We start from the raw sequence: 12,053 nt of genomic DNA on the forward strand, positions 1-12,053 counted from the left end.
CTATTAATGTCTTATAGTTTTCAGTGTACATGTCTTTCACTTCCTTGGTTAAATTTATTCCTGGATATTTTATTCTTTTTGATGCAATTGTATATGGGATTATTTTCTTTATTTTTCTTTCTGATAGTTCATTATTACTGAATAGAAACACTATTTTTGTATGTTGATTTTTTAAGTCTTGCAACTTTTCTGAATTCATTTATCAATTCTAACAATTTTTTGGTGGAGCCTTTAAGGTTTTCTAAATATAACATCATGCCATCTGCAAGTTTGCCATTTGAAATTTGGATGCCTTTAATCCTTTTTCTTGCCTAATTGCTATGGCTAGGAGTTCCAATAATGCATTAAGTTAAAGTGGGGATAGTGGGCATCCTTGTCTTGTTCCTGATCTTGGAGGAAGTTTTTGAGTTTTTTTTTCACTAAGTATGATGTTAGCTGTGGACTTGTCATATATAGCCTTCACTATGTTGAGGTAAGCTCCCTCTATATCAACTTTGTTGATAATTTTATCATAAATGGATGTTGAATTTTGTCAGAGGCTTTTTCTGCACTTATTGGGATATTGTATTATTTTTACTTTTAATTTCACTAATGTGATATATCACATTGACTAGTTTGTGGATATTGAACCATTCTTGCACGCCTGGAATAAGTCCCACTTGGTCATGGTGTATGATCCTTTTAGTGTATTGTTCAATTTGGTTTATTAATATTCTGTTGAAGTTTTTCACATCTATGTCCATCAGGTATATTAGTCTGATTTTATTTTTTTGTGGTGTACTTGTCTAGTTTTGGCATCAGAGTAATGCTGGCCTTGTAAAATGAGTATAAAAGTGTTCCTTTCTTTTCTGTTTGGAAAAGTTTGAAAAGGATTGCTATTAATTCTTCGAATGGTGTAATTCACTAGTGAATCCATATGGTCCTGCACTTTTGTCTGTTGGGAAGTTTTTGATTATTGATTCAATCTTACTAGTAATCCATTTGTTCAGATTTTCTATTTTTTCATGATTCAGTCTTGGAAAGTTGCATTTTTATAAGAATTTATTCACTTATTTTATGTTGTACAACTTGTTAACATATAATTTTTCATAAGAGGAATGTTGGATTTTTATTGTAATTTCTAATAGCAGGGTTTCCTGTATCAGGAGTTTAGTATTAGGACTAAGTTGACCTTATAAAATGGGTTTAGAAGTGGGAGTGAGTTATTTTCCTTTTTTAATTAAAAAAATGCTTTTGTAAGATTGATATAATTTACTCTTCAAATATGTTAAAAATAATTTTCTAGTGAAGATAGTTAGTTCTGGCATTTTAATTGTAAGTTGTCTTTTAATTATGAATTCAACTTCTATACTAGTTACAGGAATATTCAGGTTTTCTATTTCTTTTTGTGTCCATTTTGCTAATTTGACATTTTTATGGAATATATTTGATCCATGTTAATTAATTTATTGGCATAAAATTGTTAATAATATTCCAGTGTTTATCTTTTTAATTAATCCCGGGTCCTTAATGATGCCCTCCCTTTTGGTAGTTTTATTCTCTATGGTTTTTCTTGATCAGTCAAGGGGATGTTCATCAATTTTACTAGTCCCTTGCAAGAGCCATATGTTTTTATGTTACTGATTTTCTTTAGGTTATTGATTTTCAAATTTTATACTTTATTGGTTTCCACTTTCATCTTTATTATTTTCTTCTTTACCCCATATTTATTTGTGTTAATTAATTCATTCATTTTTATTCTTAAGGTAGGAACTTAGATCATTGATTTTATAATTGTTTCTTTTGCAATAGAGCATTTAATGCTAAGTTTTCTCTCTAAGACGTGTTTTTGGTGCATCTTACAAGTTTTGATAGGTTATATTTTTAGTATTATTCAGATGCATACTTATTTTAATGTCTCTTGTGATATTTTTGGCCTTGTCACATTTAGATATGTGTTGCTTTATTTCCAAAATTATGCTATTTCCAGAATTTTGAGTTATTGTCTAATTTTATTAAGTTTTTAAATGCTAACTTTTTAAAAGTTTTATTTATTTATTTTGAGAGAGAGAGAGAGAGAGTGTGCCACTGGGGGAGGGTAGGAAAGAGGGGGAGAGAGAGAATCCCCAGTGTGGGGCTCAGTCTCATGAACCATGGGATCATGACCTGAGCCAAAATCAAAAGGTGGACACTTAACTGATTGAGCCACCCAACTGCCTCATAATTTTATTAAATACTTATCAGAGAATATATGCTGTGTGATAACAGTTCTCTAAATGTATTGAGATTTTTTTTTTAATGGGCTGCCTGTGATCTATCCTGGTGGTTATTCCATTTGACTTGAAAAGAAAATGTATTTGAATTATTTCTTCAGCTTAATGGTCCCAATAGCGATTCACTGTCAGGCATTCTAGAGTCTTACCTTAAACAAGAGCAGTTTAGAATCTGGATAAAGACTCAAAGATCTATCTATACCTATTTCTGGGCTACTACTGTGGTACTACCCAAAACTTACAAGCCAGAATAAAATGTTTTTAAACCATAAAGGCTATACATGTGTTTTTTAAATCTTTTTTGTTTATTTCAAATTTTTATTTAAATTCTAGTTAGTTAACATATAGTGTAATATTAGTTTCAGGAGTAGAATTTAGTGATTCATTACTTACACATAACACCCAGTGCTTACCACAAGTGTCCTCCTTTATATCTGTCACCCACTTAGCCCATCCCCCCCCCCCACCTCTCCACCAGCAACCCTCAGTTCTCTATAGTCAAGAGTCTCTTATGGTTTTTTAAGTATATTGGCTTATTCACTATTTTAGACCATGTAGTTTTAGAACAATTCAACATAAAAACATTTGTTATGCTCTCTCTGTAATAATTCACTTCAGGGATAGATATAAATACACTGTAGGTATTATACAGTAATGATCTTTATCAGTCTAAATTCTGCAGTTGTGTAGTATATTATAGTGTTTGGTATCCCAGCATAACAGAATAAGAACAAATAACACTTTGTGTTTTCATTATTTTTTAATGTTTATTTATTTATTTTGAGAGAGAGAGAGAGACAGAGACAGAGAGAGGGAGAGAGAATCCCAAGCAGGCTCCGCACTGTGAGTGCAAGGACCCTGACATAGGCTTGAACCCACAAGCCATGGGATTATGACCTGAGCCAAAGTCAGATGCTTCACTGACTGAGCCACCCAGGGGTCCCTATTTCATTATTGAAATTAGGAGTTTATGCCATTAAAAATAGAAAAATAAGATATCAAGTTTTAGGAATACTATGTTGAACACACAATAATCTTATTAGTTTTCTTCATAATGCATAACTCTGGGAGATAAGATACATATGAAAATTTTACCTTATCAATAAATACATGTGAAAAATGAAGATGTTATAAAATGTATAAATCCATTTGGATATGGGGTGAACCTTTAAATGAGGTCATATAGCTATAAACATCTGGAACAAATTCTAGGAACTACACAATGTTCAGAAAACTGGAGAATGGAGTGTATGTGGGAAACAGCTGTTGATGAGGTTGAAAACATAAGAAAGAACCATAGTATGCTAAACAAGAGTTATGATGATACCTTGAATACAGGGAGTGATTTTGTCAAATTTAAATTTTGGAAGATGTGAAAAGGTATGGAGAATTTATTGCAGGGCCAATAAAAGGAAGAAGAAAATCTATTAGGCTATCAGTTATAGAAATCTTGATAGAAAGAGATCATGACCTCAGATTAGTCAGTACAGTGGGAATAGGTAAGAGGAAGCAAATTTGAGTCATCATATTCAGGAATCAGAGTTATTATTGGAAGAAGCATTAGGGAGAGGGTAGGTTAGGATCACTCACATTAATTGCTTGATTTGCTGTGTGGGTGGTCATACAGTATAGTAATCACCAATTTAATTTATTAAACAAATACTAATTTATCGTATAAACTTTCTGAAAAATATTTTTCAGAAAGGGTTGTGATTAAAAAAATAGAAGTCCTGTTTCCATCTCACATGGAATCTATTGGAATAAGAAATGCAGAAGAGCAGAAATGGAGCTCTGTGTGACCTTAACATTTAATAAGAGTGAAGAAGGAAGATTTTTAGCAAGGAATACAAGAAGAGGTGATGCAAGTAGGATGTAGACGAGAACAGAAAATTATCATTAATATCCAGAAACCAAAAAAAGATAGGTAGTCTTAAATTACATACACTCTATAGGAAAAAGATGAGAAAGTGTCTATATGTGAAATTAGCACCATGGAAGAAATCACTAATGTCTGTGAAAGATAATTAAATACAGCTTTAGAGACTGGAGTCAGATTATTGAGAAATAAAAGGGATGTAACAAAGTGGAGAGTATTAATTTAGGTTACATTAACAGGTAGCTTGATTTTAAAGATTTTTAGAGAAAAATCAGTGGCTAGAGAGAGAACAGGTCAAAGACAAAAAAGTTTTGATTATTCTAAATTCTTTAATAGTTATATGCCAAGAGGAAAGGAGAAATAGAGAAGGCAAGGTTGCAGGAAAATGAAGGGGTCAGTGATGGAGTGAAATCCTCACTGGGCAAGAGGGGTGGTATCCAGGGTGCGGGTGTGAGCATTTACTTTCCATGAAGAGAGGAACATCTTATATTATCATGTCAGTCAGGAAATATAAAGTAAGGATTGGTGTGTGTTTGGATGCTACTAAAACACAAAGATTCTTGGGCTGAATTAAAAAAAATAGTTAAGGCTTTTGCTACATATAAAAAGAAATGCATATCCAACAAAATTACACAAATAGATAACCTAAAGGGATAGGGAAATGTATCTGCTAAAGAGGAACCAAAAGAGAATAAAAATACCGGTATTAGAATTCAGTTCATAAAAATTCCACAATGGATTCCCTACATTTTATGCTCAACTTAACACAGCAATCAGAGGGACCTTATTATAAAACCTGAGATATATCAGTTCACTTCTCTGCTCATGTATTTTATAAAACTTCCAAAAGGAAAAAAATAAACTAATGAAATAGCAACAGCAATAACAAAAGACTGGGAGAAACGCACGCGCACTCTGAAACAAGTACCAAAGAGAACTCTCTCATTGTCGTCTGCTTAGTAATCAATTATTTTCTACTGTCTCATCTACTATTGTCAAAAAAGTTGAAATATCACCTTAATAATTTTGTCCCTAGTTTCTGCTAGTGTACCTTCACTGAATAGAGAAAGTAAGGAAAATGAGTAAAAATATTCAGAAAATGCAGCATCTATAATAAAGCTGAATATCTCCTGTTTTCTTTTTCATGTTTTTCAAAATGTTAGTATAACTATTTTTGAATGCTGTATTAAATACAATTCAGTATTTCACATTTTATCTTTGTAAAAAGTCTTCATGCTTATATTTATTCTTCATGTTACAGAGAGAAAGAGAGAGATAAAAATTGAGCAGGGGAGAGGCAGAAAGACAGGGAGACAGAGAATCCTAAGCAGGCTCTGCCATCAGTGCAGAGCCGAATGTGGGACCAGAAATCACGGACTCTGAGATCATGACCTGAGCTGAAACCAAAAGTCAGAGGCTTAACTGACTGAGCCACTCAGGTGCCCCAGATTTTTATAAACAAGACAATTGTATTAACATAGGAATTCTGTACCTCACTGTCACCACTAATCACCTTAGTAATATCATTGAGAGTAAATAAATCTAAGGCACATTTCTTCTGCTCTGTATGTCTGGATCTGTAACATTTCATGTATAAAGTATTTCTTACATCTGAATATGATTTTTCTGCCATAAAATGGTCTATTGTATTTCTTAAGGATTCTCTAGATGGGATTTAAAATGCTATTAGTGCAAAAGTTCTGAATAAAATTTTCCAAGGGTGTCTGGTTGGCTCAGTCGGTTAAGCATCCGACTTCGGCTCAAGTCATGATCCCCCAGTTCATGAGTTTGAGCCCTGCATGGGGCTCTGTGCTGACAGCTCAGAGCCTGGGAGCCTGTTTGGATTCTGTGTGTGTGTCTGTCTCTCATTATGCCCCTCCTCCACTCGTGCTCTCTTTCTCAAAAATAAACACTTAGGAAAAATTTTAAAAATAAAAATTGTTCCCATGTTCTTCATAATTCTGATGTATGGCATGGAGTTTCAGAAGCCATATTCTATCACAATAATCTTTCATTTAAGTTTGTGTTTGGTTGCTTAACATCTGTAAATTGTTAAGATAAGGTATTACACAGACTTTAGATTAGTTTGGAACACATCCCAGGGTACCTAATCAGGGTATAATCCTGCATGGTGCAGTCTTTAAATTTAAAAACGTGTGTGTGTGTGTGTGTGTGTGTGTGCATGTGTATTTTAAATAAATTGGGTTGTTTGTTTTTTTTTTTTTTTTTGGTAGAAATATTTGTATCTTGTCCTTAAAAAACAAACAAACAAACAAAAAAAACCAAGAAAGTCTCCCCATCCCACTTTTGGATTATTATCCCATTTTTTTGTATTATCTATAGTTGAAGGCAAACATAATACTTGATGCTAAATTCAAAAAGAGACTTTGTAAACATACATAGCTGTGTTGCTTCTTAGCAATGGTTTGGCTCATTTTTAAACATACCGAAATGTTTGACATGAACTGCGTTGAAGGTACAATAACAAATGTTCCACTGGGTTGTCATCTATTTTCTTTACAACTTGTATAAACAGTTTCTTTTTTATTAGTGAGCTTTGTGGCAAGAGTAATTTATATAATGGTAGAGATTGGGAGATAGTATTTTAATAAAAAAATATTTTGTTTTTTTATAGTTAGTTTTGCTTTCAGATTGGAGGATAGATTGACCACACTTATAATTAATTTTGAAATACACATTTTAAAACGTGTACACAAGGAAATAAAACATAGGAAAAATTTGGACTTAAATGCTATTTTTCCTCTTAAAAATAGACAAAATTAATGAAATATCCAGACTTAAGTGAATAAGTAGTGTTTTGAAAATATTAAAGTAGTTGCTTCTACTTACTAGCTGTAACCTTTTGAATCAATATGAAATGAAACTAAATGACTTTTAATATTTAATATTAATAATAATAATTTGGCAACAACCATAATTTGTCTGCTTTTATTACTCCTGTGGCAATTCTGCACATATTCAAGATTTGGAACCTGTCCAAATCTAGCGATTACTTTTAATTGGCCCATTTTTATAACACTTAAAAATATGAAACAATCAAAATAAGATTATTTTCTAGAAAATATTCAGATGTACAAAGAAGTGAAGAGTCTCCTTTACCCTTCTTTTTACCCATATTTAATGCTCCTTTTGCCTCTTTTTTTTTTTTAATTTTTTTTTCAACATTTATTTTTTTGGGGAGAGAGAGAGAGAGAGATAGAGCATGAACGGGGGAGGGGCAGAGAGAGAGGGAGACACAGAATCTGAAACAGGCTCCAGGCTCTGAGCCATCAGCCCAGAGCCTGACGCGGGGCTCGAACTCACGGACCGCGAGATCTTGACCTGGCTGAAGTCGGACGCTTAACCGACTGCGCCACCCAGGCGCCCCTTGCCTCTTTTTTTTTTTAACTTAACTTCATTTTGGAATTTTTATTTTAATTATATGTTTTATTGTGTTTTCTGTATGGTTTTAGAGGAAATTTATATTTATCCTAAATATACTTTAATATTTTTTTTAAAAACCTTACTTTTGATGATGAATAATACTTGCTTACACTGTAGTAAATACAAATTTATTGTCTACTTAGGTGATACAAAATAGTCTGAGATTCTTACCAATCTCTTTGAACTGCGTAATTTCAGACCTTCTCATTACTATTTTGTCAGCTGAAGAGGCAATTCACTAGGAAGTGCATCACCTGTCCCCCTCCAGGGTCTGGATAGAGGAGAATCAGTGTCACTGTGCATGGAGTCCTGGCCTTGGGGTATTGCCCCTTATAATGTTATCCTTGATAAGACTGTGTTCAACTGATCAGAACTTCTGAAGGACCTTATCATGACATAAAGATATTGTGATACACTGTGCACAATATAGTATTATTTGGGAAGCATTGTAAATTACAGATATGTTCCATATTTCCTTTATTTTGTTAAAGGCCTATGAAATGCAGTATGTATCTTGTTTAACATCTTAGCATATGGGAATTCAGCTAACTGCTTTTGTGAATCTAGTTTCTTTCATTTCATGACCTGCGGAAGGGTAGAGGAATGAATTAAGCTTTGTCAATCTTAAGCTTTTTAGAGTAAACATCTCTAAGTCTTAGTTTTTCCTATATTATTAATTCATTTGAGTTTTCTTTCTTGGAAAGCAGCAGTTCTTAACAGTTCATCTATACACTCTTCCTTGTTAAAAATATATAACTTCTCTCCCTTTTTTTCTTGTTCTCACTTTAGCTTGTATTTTATCTTATTTTATAACTACAGTTGTTTTTCTCCTATTCATTCAAATGTTTTCAGTGGTACATTTTCTTTTTGCCAACTAAATAAGGCTTTGTCTTTTACTGTCTTAATAGTTAACTGTTAGTTAACTGTTAACAGTTACCTGTTAATAGGTGACTGTTAACAGTTAACTGTTTCTCAATTACTGTATCTGGAATTTATTCACACCTTATGTGATATTTTTGAGTAATTGTTGACTGAATCAGTATTTGTAAAAACAAGGGCCTGAAGTTTGGTGAACAGTGTTTCCTGTGGGTGCTGTTTCTCAAGTACGAAGGAAAACTGAAGTGTGTTCAGAAGAAAGCAACTGAGGCAGGGAGGTGGAATTATACCACAAAGCAGAGGTACTGGTGATATTTGAAAAGAAGGCTCATGGGACCATAGGCACCTATCTTGGCTCTGTGTCTACTATGTTTTGCTGCTATTGTTATTCATTACTTCTGTTACCATCGTTGTCCTCGTTGTTACATTCAATTTTAAATGTCACCAAGAGGAGAGCTGATATGTAGATTTATTTTAAGTGGTAATACATCTTATAATTTATCAGTGGATATGTTGCTAGATGACTGTTCCAAAATAGCTCCTCTAGTGGAAACTATATCGGAGTAGTCACAAATGAATAAACCTAGCCCCAAATTTATTGCTTTAGTAAATATGTGTGTGGAAACTTTTATAGCATAATATCAACCTGAGGGTAGTTTATTACTAATAAACTAGAGAAGATATACAGCTTGACCTTTCCTTTTGTGTCTACCTTTTATTGTTTGTTCCTTATGAATATCTTTTAATATTGGCTCTAATAATGCATAAAGTTTGAGAAGACCTATTTTCTAACTCCTTCAAGACATTGAGGTTCATGTACATAAATATTAATTCTATAGCTCCTTGCATTTTTCTAATCAATCAACTACCCTGCTTAGAACATTTTTACTAACAGATATTTTATTTTATTTTATTTTTTTATTTATATATGAAATTTATTGTCAAATTGGTTTCCATACAACACCCAGTGCTCATCCCAAAAGGTGCCCTCCTATGACCCAGCAATAGCACTGCTAGGAATTTATCCAAGGGACACAGGAGTACTGATGCATAGGGGCACTTGTACCCCAATGTTCATAGCAGCACTCTCAACAATAGCCAAATTATGGAAAGAGCCGAAATGTCCATCAACTGATGAATGGATAAAGAAATTGTGGTTTATATACACAATGGAATACTACGTGGCAATGAGAAAAAATGAAATATGGCCTTTTGTAGCAACTAACAGATATTTTAAATGAAATTTCAGAGTCAGTCATATAAAACGTGAGGGATATGTGGTAAAAGGAAAGTCAGAATCACGTGGTTAAGAACACCAAGAAAAAAACCCTACTCTGGCAACCTAGAGGTGCTTTGGTTTCAGGTAGGTGCCACTCTAGGCATTCATGTACTTAACTTGTGCAAGGATCATTTTCACAAGAAATTTGCAAGGATAAGTATAAAGATTACAACCATTCTTTTCCTTAAAAGATATTTTAATGTGATAAACATACATCATTTCCAAATGGCATAGAAAATTTATATTGTTCTCTCTTCTTCAAATAGGTTATGTGGGTATGCAATTTATGTCGAAAGCAACAAGAAATCTTAACCAAATCTGGGGCATGGTTCTTTGGAAGTGGCCCTCAGCAGCCAAGTCAGGATGGAACCCTAAGTGATACAGCTACAGGTGCTGGTTCTGAGGTACCGAGAGAAAAGAAAGCACGGCTCCAAGAAAGATCACGGTCTCAGACACCCCTGAGCACAGCAGCTGCCTCCTCCCAGGACACAGCGCCTTCCAGCGCACAGCCAGACAGGAGCAAAGGGGCGGAGTCCTCACAGCAAGCCCTGGGGCCTGAACAGAAGCAGGTTTCATCGAGGTCTAGAAGTGAACCTCCAAGAGAGAGGTAATAAATAGTTCATTAACCCTGTAAACAAAAGACAAGATTTTATATTGAGAGAAAACCTATTTTCAGGAATTTAACTGCTATTAAGAGGAATATGTGGAGGTAGTACTTCTCAGGCAACAATAGCCCTGAGGTGCTTTGTTTACCTCTAGAATGTGTCATTCCTTAGGAGACCTTTATTGAAAAGCTTTTCTTTCCTAACATGCACTGATGTAAACAAGTCACTAACTTCCAACCTTGAATTCAGAAAAGTTCTTAGATCATTTATTTACTTATAGAACTAGCACTTTAATTTGAAAGTGTGCTCTGAGAAACTATGACCTGACACAGTGGAGGATGCACAGGTATATTAGCAAAGTCTTTTTGGAGGACATTTCTTTTATGCTGAGCTCTGACAAGTGACTAGGAATTAACCAGGTAAAGAATGGAATGAGTACTCCAGGTATATGCACAGGCATGTGGCCTGAAGAAACAAGTTCTCATGAGAGAACCTAAAGGATGCCCACTGCCAGGAATGTGAGTAGCAGAAGGGGAGGGCATGGTAGAGTTGGGGAGAGGTGGCTGGTTAGGTATCAGGGACCAAGTCATACTGGGCCTATTGGCCAAGTTGCATTTTACCCTAGGAATAATGGAAAGCTATTGAGGGTTTTAAGCATGGGCTAACATGATCAGATAACTTACTTTAATTGATTCATTCCTTCATTCAAACAATGCATTTAAGATGAGACAGGATGCTACGCACTGGGAGACCATGTTAACAAGGAGGACATAGCCCTGTTCATCATGAGATTGGTAGTTTGGAGCATCTCACATTCATTGAATGTAGTTATTAATCAATCCAGTAGCCATGTGTATACTATAAGCAAACACTATGCTAGGAACCAGAGTATAAAGATGATTAGGACATGGTCCCTTTTCTGACAGATCCCAGGGAAATTACCACAGACTATCCTAGAGGAGACAGACACCTGAGCAATTAACTGTACCAGAAAGCTGATTTGATCAAAGCTAGAAGATACATTGGGATCTAGAAGATACATAGTACTTTGGGAGTCACAGGAAAGAGAAGGTGCCTTCTGAATTAAGCCTTCCAGGATACCCAGGAGTTGTAGGGTAGGCAGACAGGAAGGAGAGGACATTTCAGAAAGAGAGAATGGATGCACCTGAGCTATACAGAGAGAACACACAAAGGACACTAGAGATACTTCAGTGAAGGTATAATGGATAGCTTTTGGTGACAAACTATTGTGGGTTAAGAAGAGACAAAAATATTGGAGGTGCAATTTGGGATTGGTCAGAAAATGATACCTGTGAATAAGAGAATTTGGAGCTCTAAAGTTTCTAAAGGGAAAATATGAATCCTGTTTTTGACATATGGTAAAAAAAAAAAAACAAAAAAAAAAAACAACAAACAAAAAACTATAAAGAATTCAAGAATAAGAACTGAGAACCAACTTTTTGTTTTAAACTTTTAAATTAAATTTGAAGATTTATAGAGACAAATGCTACTGCTGATTATATAAATTACTTGTGATGATGTGACTACATAAGAAAAGAGTGAGGATGTTGAGGGTATGGAAGGAAAAGAAGAGATGGGTGGCAACTTCAGGGAGATAAGTGAGACCAAAAGAATGGCAGGCAGTCTGTTTAAAGTTACTGAAGAATTCTTCATCAGGAGTTAGTGGAAATGGAATAATTAGAGGTAGAGGTGGGGAAACG

The 12,053-nt window shown here is 34.4% G+C and overlaps 1 protein-coding gene across 24 annotated transcripts in view; it reads left to right on the forward strand.

Annotated features, from left to right (window-relative positions):
• Positions 1-12,053, forward strand: part of RIMS1 (regulating synaptic membrane exocytosis 1) — a 493,071-nt gene that overhangs the window by 253,621 nt on the left and 227,397 nt on the right. For all 24 annotated transcript variants that reach the window (XM_025925526.2, XM_086707193.1, XM_086707195.1 and 21 more), the window contains one exon: positions 9,994-10,334. In XM_025925526.2, coding sequence (XP_025781311.1) covers positions 9,994-10,334 — 341 coding nt within the window. The remainder of the gene's footprint in view (positions 1-9,993; positions 10,335-12,053) is intronic.

This window comes from Puma concolor, chromosome B2 (assembly GCF_028749965.1).
Source record: "Puma concolor isolate L17-30 chromosome B2, mPumCon1.1.hap2, whole genome shotgun sequence".
NCBI lineage: Eukaryota > Metazoa > Chordata > Mammalia > Carnivora > Felidae > Puma > Puma concolor.